Raw genomic sequence first — 15,907 nt, forward strand, 5'->3', positions numbered from 1 at the left:
TCCGAGATGTTATTTTTGACTATGATATATATCCATAGGAATGAAGCTATATATATATATATATATATATAAATAAGAAAGAGCCCTCAAAAGTTTGTTAGTCAAAATTTAAGTAATGGCTGCCGTCTGGGATCTAAGATTCAAGGCTGATCTCATATATCATCGTTAAGTGAAACAGTAGTCTTCAAAAAACACATTGTTTTCGAAAAAAATGCACAAAAACATGTTTAAAACTTGTAAAAAATACGTTTAAAAAAAAACTTTAAAAATGAAAAAAATATGTTTCTAATGTTTTTTTTTTCGCTTTTCTTCACTTTTTTCATTTCTTTCAATTTTTTAAGGCCAAACATTTTTTTCATTTTTTATTTGCTGCAAATCTGTGTTTGTGTTATTAATTTTTCATTTATTTTATTTTTTTACTTGTCTTTTGAATGTGTGTCAGATTACAGATCCACGGTTTTTAAATCCCTGTGGATCTGGTGGTAATTCACTATTTTCTTAAGGATGATGAAAATAAGAAAGGTTAATTAAATTACACTCAAGGGCATGAATTGCAATCATAATTACCGAAGTGCCACCATGAATAAAATGTTAATGTTCAATATATTAGTATATAAAAGATCCATAAAGTTCAAAATATCACAGATTTGAAATTTTTCATAAGGTTGTCACTATTTTGACATTGGCAGCCTTCATTTGCCCAATAATCTTTTATTTTTCCTACTTATCATCCTTCTTCATTGAAATGCTGTCAGCAATCAATTTTATGATCGGTAGGATGCCACAAAAGAGAGAGAAATTAGATATCAAAACCTGACAGATAACAGGAACCAAAAACAATACATTGGGGGCGTTTGATCTACCCAGAGTTATGGAATTTCAGGATCAAAATGCTTACTTTTTAAGAAATTGGAATTGCCAAACAAACAAGCTATTTTGTTTCGGGAATTAGAAAACGGAAACATGGAATTTTGATTCCGTTTTAGTTTGAGGAGGAATTGAACTATGATTCTAGAATTTTCATGCGTGAATCAAAATTCCGAGCCAAACAAGATATCCAATCGCAAGACGAACTTTGAAGCACAAGTTTCGCCGCAATTCGGCTTCAAGTCGCGAGTTTGAACACTCGCAAACACAACACAAGAAAAGGTTCTCCATCTCCCGTTCAGGTAACAGATTCACGTCTGGTTCTAGGTCCATGTGAACCTTGAAATAGAAAAAGCTTTTGTAGCAGCAGAAATTTCATACCCTGCTTAAAAGAATTATCCTCATGCATGTATTTCTTCCCCTGGTAACAAGGGAATCGTCACTTACGCACAAAATATACGCAAACAACACAACGTCTAAGATTTCCAATCGCCCCGGCAACTACCTAACATCTTCATTTCAAGCACATGTGCCAAAGCCAAGGTTGAAGAAATAAGGCACATCAAAATCGAACTGAATTATTAGACCGATTGACCCGAATTGACTGATGTAAGGGTCACAAGAATCATTCCAAGTACCTTTAAAACCTTAATACTGTTTTTACAACTTCCTTTTTGTTTAAAAATGTTATGTAACAGCACTTGCAAATACTACATCCTAAGAAATCAGAAAACCTTGTCCTATGCGACGAGCGATAATAGCGGATACCTTTTGTAACAAATATGAGGTACAAAACAACGCAGGAGGCATAGCTAATGCTGCCAATGTTAAAATCCCAAATCAGGTCATGTGCTCCCATTTAAAAAAGGTAACAAATACGCAATTTAAACTAATTAAAAATCAGAAAGTACCCAAGTTTCAAACCGGCACGCACGGTAACGAGAACATGTAGACATGTTTGATAGCTACACTTTTACATGTAATTAGGGGAAGAAAATCTAAATACTCGATAGACAAAAATTGGACGATTTAGACATGGGTGCTACGTGATAGCCGATAGAGATCATGACAAGAACGATCCTTTTTTCCCTTTTAAAGCGTCTTCCGACATGTATACAAACAACAAAGTCGTAAATCGGTCATGACCGGGACGTTTCACTGCCTCTTTTTTCAAACGAATTAATTAGCAGTTCATATTGCAGCGAGTCCAGCACCCGCGCTATGGATGTGCACCAGAGAGATGATACTGAATCCAGAGTGGCATACGCTAATCTTCAAAAAGTGCCACCAGTAATCAGCACACAAGTGACAAATGTGTAATTGAAAAGACACAGCAGCATCATGTAATTGAAGAGATACACTAGCTTAATCCAGAAACCCTAAAAGTTGTCATGAATTATGAACTGAAATTACTATAGTACAAGGATCAGATTTTTCTGCCAGCCCCTCGATCTTGGCCATGAATAGGAAAATGACAAAATGAAAAATTAAAGAAAAAACATACGGAAGACAGACAGGTATAAACTGGGGAATTTTTTTGAACATTTAGGTTTTGCTAGCATGAAGCATCTAGCTCCAACCGCCATCTTAATATATAACAGAATGCACCAAGATGAATAACTATAACATAAGTATCCAGATATTATTAAAAAACGATGCACAAGAGACAAAGCGTCTATAATGTGGTTCAGTACATGACCAACACAGATATGGTTCCGAAAGCAAATTACTTCACGGGCATCACATTTTAAACAGAAGTATGCATTTCATTCTTATGCAGAAACAGGAAGAGCCAGATGCTCAGTGATTTTCTTGTGAACATCATCCTTCTTTGCTCCCACTATCCTCTCTACTTCCTTCCCTTCCTTGAGCAACAAAAATGTTGGCATCGCTTCAATTCTCCATTCCTCTGCTACTTCCTACAAAATGAAATTTTATTTATCAGAAACCACAAGAAGATTTCAGCATAACCCCTACTGGTAAATCTATGCATACAGAGAACCAAAAAATATGGCTGTAGAGCAGTACTAGCGAGAATGAAGAAAAAAAAAAAAGAATATTACCCTCAATTCATCGACATCGACCTTCAAGAAGATAGCATCAACAAACTTCCTGGCCCACTCAGCAAAGAGTGGCGCCATGAATCGGCACGGTCCACACCATGAAGCAGTGAAGTCAACCACCACCTAAGAAAAGATAAGGAGGAGATGATAAAACATTACTACATAACACTGTTAAAATTGCCGTTATATCTAAAGCTTCAGATCACTAGATGAAGGATAAGGAGAACTTGCTCAAGTGCACAAACGTAAAAACATATCCTTAAAAAATCACAAAGGCAATACGAAAGCCTCCTAACATCTTACATAATCGAACCGAGCAATTTTTTCAAATGAAAGTTGACAAATACAAATACAAGGACGAGGCAGAACTAGAACTTGCTAATCGAATAAAATCGTGGTAGCGTCCTTGAATCTGAATTCAATCAAAGGGATTGCTGGATTTGTTTGTGCAGCAGGCAAGAAACTGCAGCTCGTACTTTCTGGGTACAAATTTGTCCTGGTCTATCGACCATTACAGGTACCCGCATATTGATCAATATGAATTAATTAGCCTGCAAATCGCCTTATGACCAGCCCAAAAATTATGCTCAGACAAAATTAAACTTGTCGGCCGTCTGGACGCACGTATGACCCATTTCACTTCTGCGCGTTATTCTGACCTACGTTACCACTCTCCTTGTTCGTGCGTACTATGCAGGAGTTGGCAAGAGGAAGCCCGGTGAAATTAATCTCTCAATTTTGGCCGTTGCTTCACGGCCAGTGTATATTAGAAGAGAACTCAAGCAATCTACTCTACAGATACCGAAAGGAAATGAAGAAAAAAGAGGAAATATGTTCCCACTCACCCACCACAGAACATTTAAAAATCAAAGGGAAACCAGAGAAAATGAGTCCGACTAATATCCGGGCGAGGCGAAAAAGAAAAGAAGGAAAAAAAAAGAAATAAAAACTAGCTCGACCATTAGCAGATCGTTCATCAAGAATATCCTCCTGAAACCAACCACAAACGTGAACCCACGCCACGTGAAATCAATTCACCAACATCTCAAACACAAGAGCACACATATAACGAGAAAACATTTCCCACCGACAACCTACCGATGAAACAGAAAGCCCAACGGTATGGGAAAGAGAAAAAAACGAAAAGAAAGTGGCGATGGAGGAAAAGGGGGGACGAACCAGTTTATTGGAGGCGATGGAGGACTCGATTTGGTTCTTCCACTCCTGGATGTTGTGGCAGGCGATCACTCCCTCTGAAGTTGCCATGAATCCTTCTTCCTCTTTTTCCCTTTCTCTATTCTCTAGATCGCTCAGAAACCCTAACCCCTCTTGCCGCGCTCTCCCTTTCTCTGGCTCCCGCTTCTGTCTCTCTTCAGCTCCAAGTTCCTCCTTAAATAGGGAACCGCAAAACGAAGCGGAGATAGTTGGTCTAACGATGACGAAAAGTACCTTCTAACATCCTGTTGAGTTTAAGAAACAAGCCCTTGGCCCATTTTTCTATATTCGTTATGGACACGTTTTTCTTTATGTGATAAGATTTTATTTTCAAATATAAATATATATTAATATATATTAATATATATATATATAATTGAATCTTTAAAAAAAATGTCGGTTAATATTAATTCACATTTTTCCCATGACTTCATCACATTTCATATATATATATATATATATATATATATATATATATATATATATATATATATATATATATATATATATATATGAAGAGAAAGAGATGTGGATCTCATTCTCGTTAACATTGTCAATGGTTTTTACACTTTTACATCTGTACCCTTATGTTATGTAGACAGATATATCTTTTTTTTATATCATATATTTTTTTTTCTTTTTTTTTCTTCACCGTTGTTCACGAATCTAGCACTTTTTAGGAGGTTATATGATTCGAACTATTATGAACTCAACTTAAATAAAACTATATTGGATAAACTTTTCATTTAAAAGCGATCACCAATTAAATTAAATATAAGACCAACTTTTGACGAAAGTAGATAAGTTTCTTATATATATAATTTTGAACGGATCTTTGGACAAAGTCTAGATTTTTCTTAAAAATTATTAAATAAAAAGAGGAGGTTATATGTTATGGCCCCAGAAATGTATAGACAGTATTTTACAGTAATCTACATAAGTCAACAGTCTACAAAGTTTTTTAGCCAAATTTTAGTTTGCAAGTTACAAACTGTCGATCAAAGATATGAAGCAAACTTTGGTTAACTTGAAAAACAAAAAAAAAAAGTTTATCCATAATTGTTTTTCTCAATATTATCTTTCACTAGATTAAAAACCTGCCATTTTTCACTCGTATCAATTTCAAAGTAAGAACGTAGTTTAGTGAAATTAGGTTTCAGGTTGATTAATGCTCAATTCAAGCTCTTGTTTGAGAAAAATATAATCCAATATTAAAAGAACAAAATTATTCTCTCTCTTCTAACAAGAAAAAAAACCATGAATCAAAACGTAAACTCAAAAACAAAAGCTTCTCACAAAAAGGACCAAAAATCTATAAAAAAACATATTTAATAAGAAAAATAAGAAAAAATAATATGCACACAGCATTTTAACGCAGACTTTTTTTTGGGCTTATTTGGATATCTTGAAGACGGAGATTTCAAAAAAACTCTGGTTCATAAGTTTCACCCAAAGTTTTTAAAAACTTATTAAAAAAATCATTTTTGCTAATTTAAGTGTTTTTGAAAATTCATTTTTTTCAGTGTGTACTGCTCTCCAAACGCTGCGTTAAATAAGTGAAAAAATAGTTAATCATGTGGGTCAGGCTGCACACGAGAGTTGGTCGAGCTCAACTCGACTCAACTAGCTGGAACTCGAGTCGAGCTGCCTAACACAAGCCCGAGCTCAACTCGTTTATACAAAGTTTAGCTAGCTCGTTTACATGTGGCCAATAAAAGCGAATATAACTAAGTTTTCTTAAAAATCATTTTTTTCAAATATTTGGAATGCGCCAAGTGGAGGGCTTGACCGTCAGGCAAACGCGCGGTGATGGAGCTCCTCCACGTAATCTTACTTGGCAAGGCATCGGCATCGGCATCGGCATCCCTCCGCCGCGTGGGAAAATCTTTCCCACTAAGGCTTCGACGTGAGAAATAAAAAAAGAAAGCGGCCTTGACTTTGGAACAAGGATTGGGGAGGAAGGAATCTGGGAAGAAGGTTCCAGTGTGGAGGTACATGATGACGACCCTGCTGACGATGGCGGTGGTCACGGGACGAACAAGGGGCTCATGGGGGCATAGTCTTACTTTCAAATTTTTTTTTTTAAAAAAAATCACATATGAATTTTAAAAACATTTATTTGTTTCATATAAAAATCTTAAAATTTTTAGTATTTTTGTGTCTATCAAATTTTAAAAAGCACTCGTTGAAGCATTGATTGATCTTTCCTTCTTTCCACTTCAAATGGTGGTAGTGTACTCGGCGGCAAGATAGTTCGACTCTTTTAAAGACTCAACTTCGAGTTTTAAAATGATCATTGTTACTTTTCAGTGCATTTTACTTTTGAACCATAAAAGGTTCTGAAGCATGTTTTAAGGGTGGGTATAAGGAGGGCAATGGAATGAACCATTCACCCTTATTAAGAAAAAAAAAAAAAAAAAAGAATCTCTGGGTTGAGATTTGAATTTGATTATTTCAAGATATAATAATTGGGGTGAATTAAGTTATAAGATTACAAGGCCTTGATTTATTTCTGACTAGGATTTGCATTTTTTTTTTCTTTTGAAAGATGCTACATCATAAGTTTGCCTTGCCATCTTTTGCATGTTAAAATTCATGCATCTCCATTCAATCCATGAATTTGAGAGATAATAGAGATCTTAAATTTGTCGTTGTCAAATTAATAGTTTGCTGGAATCTAGAGGTGTTCACACATGGCAGGATTGACCTAGACCATATACAAAACTGAAAGCAAAGTCATTTAATAAATCAAAGTGCATGTTAGTGGGTAGCATTTACAAACAATACATGACGTTCGGTTTTAACCTCTCAAAGGTTCACTACCTGGCTCACCTGCGCCTTTCTATTTGGCCCCTCACCAACTGCTGCCTTTGCTCTTGCTTCTTGCAACCACGCTACCTTTGGTCTTATTGTACCATGGCTAGAAATTCTTTGGTTTTTAGGCTCTTTCGAGTGAGCGGAAAGAACCCATCGGTCAACAAAGAGCCGAAGCAGCTTTTTAAAGTAGAAAACCATAATGTTACTGTTGCCAAACAACTCCTTAAAATACAGAATCATTTTTAAATGTATTCGGGTGTTACATCAGCGATGTTTCTACTTACGCATCAATTGCTCGACTTTTGGTTCCTACATTTAAAATAATGACTTGACTGCCTACCAAGCCATTATGCCAACCGAGTCAAGGACCCTGGGTCATGTTTTTTGGCTTGCTCCTTTTTTTTACTCATCATGTCAACACCTTCGACCACCTTCAAAGCCCTGGATCCACCAAGGTAAGTAGTATGTCATACCACCTTCTTTCATAACTAAGTTGTGGCGGAGCTAAGTAGTATATAGTCTATTCCCACAAGAATCACCGTTTTTTTAAAAAAAAAAAGCGTATTATACACCAAAAACACCTATGTCGTATAAAACGGGAATAAAACGTGTTTTTTTTTTAAAACATGAAAAAACACATATAATACCCATATTATACGTTTTTTACCCTGTTTTCCTGTTTTTTGCTGTTTTTTATTAATTTTCATTTTTTATAATTTTTAAGATATATTAAATGTTTAAAATTTTTTAAAAATTTGCCGAACTTTTTCGTTTTATTCCCGAGATATAGAACTTTGTTGTATTATACACATCTTTTTCTTTGCCGTTTAATACCCTACACGTTTTTTGTGACAGTGAGTATGTCCTCCCACCTTCTTCCATGACTAAGTTGTGGCGGTTTACATGGTGTTATGGCTCACTCGTTGTTGGTGGCAGATTCGAGAGGAATGCCCCGTCATGGATTCTATGTCCTGCCGGCTGAAGAGTGATGTTCACCTCTCTCCGCATCTGTAGATACATATATGGCTGTCGAGTGAGTTGTTCAGTCTTTTATCCAGACTTTATAGGGCTGTTCAAATTTATTGGCTTAAAAGAATGATTAAAATTTGATGGGTACATCGAGATTTATAACCTGATCAACCTAAATCGTCAATTTTTTGCTGTTGCATTTTTTCGTAAAATATATTGATCGAGCAATTTGACAACGATCATGTGGCTGGTTTGCCAAGCACGAGCTACAATCCAGCCTAACTGCTGCAACTGATCGAACCAGCAATTAAAAAATAATATGTCTGCAGCAATTAAAAAATAATATGATAAAGATACACTTGCTAGTCGCTATACACAATCAATAATTTGAATTTAAAAATGAGGATCTTCATGTAACTGCAGATGCTGAGCTCCTAAGATCACGCATTACACAAGCCGGCTGCTCATTTTGTACCTGGCGTTTTATTTTCAACGGGTGGATAATTATCCTTAGCATAGATAACTTCTTCGCAAGACTTTAGCCAATATATATAAAGTGCATCTGACAGGTTGTGCTCAACGTAGTGGAAACTTAACTCTGTCAACTATGTGTTTTTTGGACTGGATTCATCTACAGTGTCAATTTACAATACGTTGTACAGTATGTTTTGCTATACAACATCTGAAATAGTTTTCACATAGGAAATTCAGGATCGATCTGGCACACCACAGAATGCATCTGGTTCAAATGACCTCGCAGAGTCCTCATTATAAACACCAGCCACTGCTCTACCGCCGACATCTTCAGATAAGACATAAGGATCGATCTTCATGAAGGGAAGAACACATGATACCAACATTGCAGCCAGCAGAACCAGTGTCAGCTTCACCCTGTTCAGGACTGGCTTGACCTGAAGTAGAACAAGTGCTGGTTAAGCAGGCAACTGGCTGAGGTTTCTTTAGCTTGGTTTTGGATTTTCTTGAATGAATTAGCAACTATGATCAAATGGTAATAATACCAATTTACACGAAGTAGATTCCTTGCAGTGATCAAATGAAATTACATACAAAAAAAAGAAAAAAAATTGGATTAAGGAAAAGGTTAAACAGTTCATCATTTCTTGCATCAAACACATAACAAAAAGGAGAACTATGCTTACAGCTCCTAGCTGCGAGGCAGGATGGAGTAGTCACTTACAGCATAGGAGCCAAGAAGGCGGTCCCGAGCTAATACTTCAGGAGATTTCACCCATACCTGAAAAAAATAGAAAATTTCAAAGATTTCCTTAAAAGACAAGCAGAAAATGACTAGCTGTAGCATTAACTGATACCATCATAATCACAATAAGTCAGATGGTTGCTGTGCTTGACTCCATTAGCGGTACTTGCAAGAAAAACAAACAAATTTACACAATTTGCCAATGGACAGTCATGGACATAAAACCTTCACCTCTCTCATACAGTATTACTGTCTTGTTTCAGATGGTTGCTGTGCTTGACTCCATTAGCGGTACTTGCAAGAAAAACAAACAAATATACACAATTTGCCAATGGACAGTCATGGACACAGAACCTTCACCTCTCTCAACACAGTATTACTGTCTTGTTTCACATCCTTTTTTTTTTCCTGTTGTTATTTATCTCTATGTCGTTCATGACTTATTTTTATTTAACACACCTCCCTGCCATAGCCCCCATTTGATGCCCTTTGGCTTCTTATCTCTAGCCACACCGCCAAGCGGCCAGTTGTTTCTTGCCATACCTAATAAGTAATAACAGTAAAAGATCATGCTTTGGGCGAGTTCATCAAGAGAATTTTACATTTTCAATTGTGCCAACTTGAAACTGATACCGGTTTTAGTTGCAAACATATTTGGAAGGATTTTAAATAGCACTTTGAAAACATGGACCAGCTTATGCATATAATTTTCATTTTCATTATGCTAATTAAGTTTAATTCGGCCCAAATTTTCAAGCTTGACTCCCTCTCACTCTAACGCATCTTTTCCGTTCCTACAATTTTGTCAATAATAAGTCTCCTATTCATCCTAATTAAGAAGTTGATTTGTTATTAACACAAATTTGATGAATCATTCTTCTTTCTCTAACGTGTATCCTCATCTACAGCCCTTACCCTTGTCCCCATAATCACCATTTCATCTCCATGCACGGTTTTCCAACCTGAGCTGAAAATGGAGGGACCCATTTGGATAACAAGGAGCAAAACTTGCTTACAAAGAAACCAAGTGCCCCTTCTAGACCAGGTTTTTGGCATCTAGGATGCCAAATTGTATTGCATAAAAAAAAAGAGAAAACCTTAAAATGGGAAAAGCAAAGACAATAGCAGCCTATTCTCCACACACCACTGGTCAGGAAGTGAATTGGTTGAGGTTGCCCATGTCAGGGAACCTGTTTCCTGCCAGCAAATGGCCAGAAATTGCCAAAACAAGAGCAGATGCAATTTTCTTTTAGGCCATCTCCAGCAGATTGCAACGAGACTGACGCCATCCAGTCAGAGAAAAAACAATCTGGCCATTTCCAGCAAGAAATGGTGGGAAGTAGCCGTGCATCCCACCACCAATTGTGGCAGTGGAGAAGCAGATGGGGTCTGAAACAGTAAAAAATGACAGGTTTTTCGAAAACCAAGTTTATCAAGAAACCAGTTTTTTGTTCACCCAGTTTTGTGTCTGCTAAAAAAAAAGAGTTTTCACCCCATAACTCAGTTGGATGCCAGCTCTTACCCTACATTCATACTTTCCCACAAGGACATCTAACATTCCAGACGTGCCTGTCTTCTCTTGAAGCCTCAAATTGCTGTCTTGGTAGCCAAAATGTCAACCACTTGGAAAATGGTACAAGCAAGATAGATTTTTCAACATGCTAGTCCTTTTCCCTTTCTTCCTTATGACATGAGAGCTTACCATTTCATGCCCCATTCACTCGAGACAAATAGGGCCATATGCCCTATTAATGGAAGCCTTGCTTTTGCAGAATGAGGAACTAGGAGTATCAATAGTAATACCCTTGTTCTAACCATAATCTATCATATAGGCATTAGTTTGCTTTATGTTAGACCTAGTTATCAGAATCAGTTGTTCCTTGAAGACGAGATGAGAAGGCCCACCATTGCACAGTTCTGATAAGTGAAGCTTGTATCTCAGTGCTCCTGCCGATCAGTATTGACTTACAACTTATATCGACACCATGCTTCCATACACGGCTCCCTTACCTAGCTCTAGTTTGAAATAACGTTTGAGTGGCATGTGTAGTATTCATGTGAGATATTAAAAAGAGTACAGAACCTCAATGCTACACTCAAGTTAGTTATCTCAGATTCCTTGGTAGTGGGTGAAGACCACAAATAGCATGTGACCTGTTACCATTTCTTCAATTTTGTCAAGTTTCCCAAATATATCTTACTACTTCCAACAGTTCAATAATAAAATTTTCTTAAGATAGTAAGATAGTAGTACACATTTTTCTGACCTTAAAATATCCACTGAGGAGTAAATGTTCCTTTTCTTTCCACATACCAGATGTTTTATGTATATGTCCCTTCAATCACTGCATTTTTTCTTTATCCTTTGGCATAATAACAGAATCAACAACATGCTATGCTATGGTTGTTGTGCATCTGCAGATCACCTTTACTTCTTTCATTTTTTCCTGAGCACAAGTGACATAGTCAATTTGTTTGAAATTATAACAATTCATAACACACTTAAAACAAATAATCGTAAGTAGCTGTTGTAGTGACATCCTTTATCAAATATTTCATATTCGTGTGCCCCTAATATGTTCCAAAAATATCGTTTGAAGTCCAGTAAGTGCCTGAAGGGTGTTGCTTATTTGGAGAATGCATGAGCAAAACATAGATGCTAATGTAGTATTTCTTTTCTTTTCCTTTGTTGGCTTTGGAGCTTTATCATCATGCAGTTCTATCTGCAAGCTTCATGGAATCAGCCATTCAAGTCAGTCCTCAAGCTTAATATTGATTATCTAGAATGCTGAACTTTATAGTTATTTGGGAGCTATCAAGTACCATAAAATCCTCTTATTGAGAATTTAACCAATAACTGCATTCCCTTTTTCTTAAACTCAGCTGTCACGAACCTATAAGCTCCACTCTGAAATCTGTCAACTTTTATCACCCAAACAACAGATAAAATGATCTAATATCATTGCATTATATGTCAAGCCTATCATAATTATCATAGGGCCATTTGATTGTGAGAGCATCTTAGATCTTAGATCTTTGCAGATGATAGAATCAATCACCAGGAAATCTGCAGCAGAATCTCATAAGCCATAACATTTCCCTGAACTTCAAATGAAACCAGGAAGAGGATGAAATTTCTTGCATATGTCTCGGTTTAATAAAAACATAAAAATACAGCCACAAGGCTGAAAATGAGCATGTGAAAGAAGAGAACATCAACGTCTTCAATGAGATAGTAGAATGTTCCATATAAGAGAACAACAATATGTTCAATGAGATAATAGAATGTTCCATGTAACCAAAGGAAGAAATGAGATAGTAGAATGTTCCATGTAACCAAAGGAAGAAGCCAATCTGTGAACTGTCTAAACATGGAAATCCCTTTTTAAGTTTACATATAAAAACAACACAGAAGATCTTACAGGAATTAGAAGCAAGGTGCAAATACCGGTCAATCAAAAAATGCATGCTGCCATACAGGAATCCTTACGATAGGAGGGAGATAAAGTTAAAATAGACAGGCACCTTTGACAGGAATTCAAACATAAAGAGAGCTATTCTTCAAACAAAAGAAACTTGTATCATCTCGTGTCTAAAATGAAATGGCGGTTCTAATAAGAGCTCGACAATAAGATTCCTGTAAACTGATTATATGTGGTATCACGAAGTGAAACACCAAAGTCGACCGAAGTAGCCAGCCAAATGACAAGGGGAAGTTCCATTTTTGTTCAGGAATATGCAATGGACCCAATTGCAATAATACACATTGAAGTGGGAGTGGAGCAAGAAATAAATGGATTAACTAAGGATAAAAGAGCAAGGACATCAAGAAAACTGGAGATATTACACGGAAAAAGAGAAACAATGCTTAAATACTCCTTAATGACAAGCAATTCCTCACAATGCATCTACTCTTCATGAACAAAAAGGAAACCAACAAAAGAAAACTCTCGACAATGAAGCACCATCTCTAGAAAATGCAAAAAGTTTACCTGCCCATCGTACCAACCTGTTTCTTCATCTAAAGAACGAAAAAAAAGGGACAAAAACAAAGAAATCAGTCCCAATTCGAATAAAAAGCCCCGGTACACCATAATCGAAACTCAGTAACAGAAAAAGAGGAACAGAACCCTTACATTCGACGGTTGCACTGAGCAATCGGTTTCCCACGTAAGCCCAGCCGAGGTACATCCGCAGGACCAGCAACGTATCGAAAAGGATACCGGCAGAGACGGCACCGGTCACACACCTGATAGCGTCATTCTCCCTGCTGAATTTGGCAATCGGCCATCCGACGAAGAGAGAAAACGCGGCACCGATGACAAGGAGCCGGGAGGCGTAGGTGCTAACGTCCCCTGCAGCCCATGAGAAGAGGATGGAACCAGCCAGGCTCTTGTACTCATTAGCAGGCTGCTGTTCAGCTGGGACAGGGCAATCCGAGCTCTGAGAAAAAGACTCTTCTTCTCTGTCTCGCTTGGTAACCTTGCTAATGAGGGCCCTTCTGCGTGCCAAGAAGAAGATTTGGCGAGCAGAAGGAGATGACGAGGAGAGGAAGGTGGAAGCAGACCTTTCGAACCGTAAAGGGAAGAAAAGAAGATTGGTGGTGGTAAGTCTGGTGAAGGCGGCAGTAGCTGTTGACGGTGGAATTGCAGCCATACGTGGGAAATGGGCTTTCCTCTTTCTTCCCTTCCCTACTTTACCAACTAGCAATTCCCCATGCGTCCCAAGCCAGTCTCAGCCTGCGGTTCATTGCCACAAATCCCGCCTACGCTTTCCCATGCAATCCGCTTGACAGTTGACAGTTGACACTTCCAAAAAAACGTCATCATCTCTGCAAATATATGTTTAAAAACCATACCTTCTCTGCTCTCCTTCACGTATTGCTTGCCGACTTACTGTATATTTTCTATTTACTAGTCGCCATGGTTGGTTTTTGACTGCCAAGAGGAGATTTCTCTCTCAGACATCGGTGTTGGTTGAACTTATGAACTTTTGGTTGAAGAATATGAAAGAGTTCATTACCGGAAACCATGTCCGTCGATTCGTTAGGATCCTGCTTAATCCCAGATTATATGGCAAAGAACGATCACATAGAAAAGCCTTTTCTTAAGACGGAACCCTTTTAGGGGGTAATGGTATATACTTGTGAAGTATTTGATTGCTTTCAAATGAAAAATGACATCTTTGTTACGAACGCTGAACAAAACCTGATCAAATATTTCATTTGTTAATCCAAGCATTAAACTCTTTGTAAACATGATCTAATTAGTATAGAAGAACATAAAAAAGAGTGAGGGTTCTAAGAATGCTTGTTCATCGGCTATTTGACTTTTATCCATCGAGTATGATCGTGTTCATCTATCAACTCAATTGATTATAACTCGGATTAGACTCATCAATGCTGATCTAGCTAGCTAGCAAGGTTTGTCCCTTGTTCCTTCCAGGCTTCTTCGTTTTAGTGGAAGCTTTTCATCTGTGGTTCAGACTCGCCACACCTAGTGCACCAAAAGTCCCAGGACAGAGAGAGAGCATTAGCCTCAACACTGACAATCGCTACATCAATTCTAACATGGTTATATCTCAAACTCATCATCTACAAATATCTCCTTTGTCAGAAAAACTGTGACCCCTCTAATTCAGAAGAAAGAACTGTAGACGTCATTAAGTATGCGTTGGATAGACTTCGATCTCATATCCAAGTTGATTTGTGATCATTGAGGATTTCAGATTCCAGGAGGATGTGATGTCAGACCCCCTTCCATCGGAGGATTTAAAATCCCAAATTTTCTACAGATTGGAAATCCACTGTTTGTTTAATCTACGGGTCTCACCTAAAAGGGATTTCAAATCAGCCTTGGATCTCACCTTGATAGCTCCATCTTCCTGAGCAGTACTTGCAATTGTCAGCTCAACATCAAGATTGTGTAGAGGAATATATGCTGAGACCCAAAATCTTATCTCATTACGCACCTATGGATTACATTTCTTTGAGATCAATTGTTGCAAATCCTTGTTGCAAAAACCCGTTCTGAGGATGTTTGGATTTGTAAAGGCTGCCCCCTCCCAGGTTGAAAACCTGGTTTTGGGGCAGAGGCTGCGTGAATTGGTTCTATCAGTAACATGCATCATTGCAGCTCCATGAACCACAGAGTGTTGTTTATAGGTTTCAGCCCTTATGCATCCTTTGCTGCTGCTGCTGCTGCTGCAGGTTAAAATCTCTCTTTTATTTAGTTGCATCTCCATGATTCCTCTAGCAAGTAGTATTGTCGTTCCACCATGATTTTTTTCATTTTTTGTTTCTTGTTCGTTTTTATTTGTCCACCATTGGAGCTACAAAAGATTAGAAATACCATAGTGATATATATCAGTGTGTAAAGTATGAACATCGTTCTAGCCATCTGAGAAAGACATCCCATGTTCATAAAATTGTGCAAGTGATTGATCACTGTCTAAATTTTGAATCTTACTTAACATACATGAAAGGTTTCAAACCTGCTAAACTGTCATCGTTGCACTGTTCGGGAGTATCAGTTGTTAAAATCCTCCATGCTGCTGCAATGCTTGTTGTCTGCATGGAGTATGTGCCTTTCCTAGCTATTTAAGAGTTCCATCGATCTGTTACATGTCCTATTGGAAGCTCACAATTTTGTTCTACTTGTTTCAAGATCTCTGTATTGGGCATTTCTTGTCAGCAAGATCTGTTGGACAAAAGAGAATTGTGTGCTTATATGTTCATGTATTCCGATTCAAATATAAA

The 15,907-nt window shown here is 37.4% G+C and overlaps 2 protein-coding genes across 2 annotated transcripts; both read right to left on the bottom strand.

Moving 5' to 3' along the window:
* Window positions 1-2,480: 2,480 nt before the first annotated feature.
* On the bottom strand, window positions 2,481-4,308 carry LOC116255413 (thioredoxin H1-like). Its single transcript, XM_031631214.2, has 3 exons — window positions 4,110-4,308; window positions 2,931-3,053; window positions 2,481-2,786 (listed from the first exon to the last, which is right to left on the bottom strand). Exons 1-3 carry the CDS (start codon window positions 4,194-4,196, stop codon window positions 2,640-2,642), a joined length of 357 nt encoding a protein of 118 aa, XP_031487074.1. The 5' UTR covers window positions 4,197-4,308; the 3' UTR covers window positions 2,481-2,639.
* A 3,930-nt stretch (window positions 4,309-8,238) lies between these two features.
* LOC116256922 (uncharacterized protein ycf36) lies at window positions 8,239-14,116 on the bottom strand. The gene is made up of 4 exons (XM_031633495.2): window positions 13,287-14,116; window positions 13,143-13,171; window positions 9,130-9,186; window positions 8,239-8,842 (listed from the first exon to the last, which is right to left on the bottom strand). The coding sequence occupies exons 1-4, from the start codon at window positions 13,804-13,806 to the stop codon at window positions 8,639-8,641; spliced, it is 810 nt and encodes a 269-aa protein (XP_031489355.1). The 5' UTR covers window positions 13,807-14,116; the 3' UTR covers window positions 8,239-8,638.
* Between the last annotated feature and the right edge of the window lie 1,791 nt (window positions 14,117-15,907).

This window comes from Nymphaea colorata, chromosome 6 (assembly GCF_008831285.2).
Source record: "Nymphaea colorata isolate Beijing-Zhang1983 chromosome 6, ASM883128v2, whole genome shotgun sequence".
NCBI lineage: Eukaryota > Viridiplantae > Streptophyta > Magnoliopsida > Nymphaeales > Nymphaeaceae > Nymphaea > Nymphaea colorata.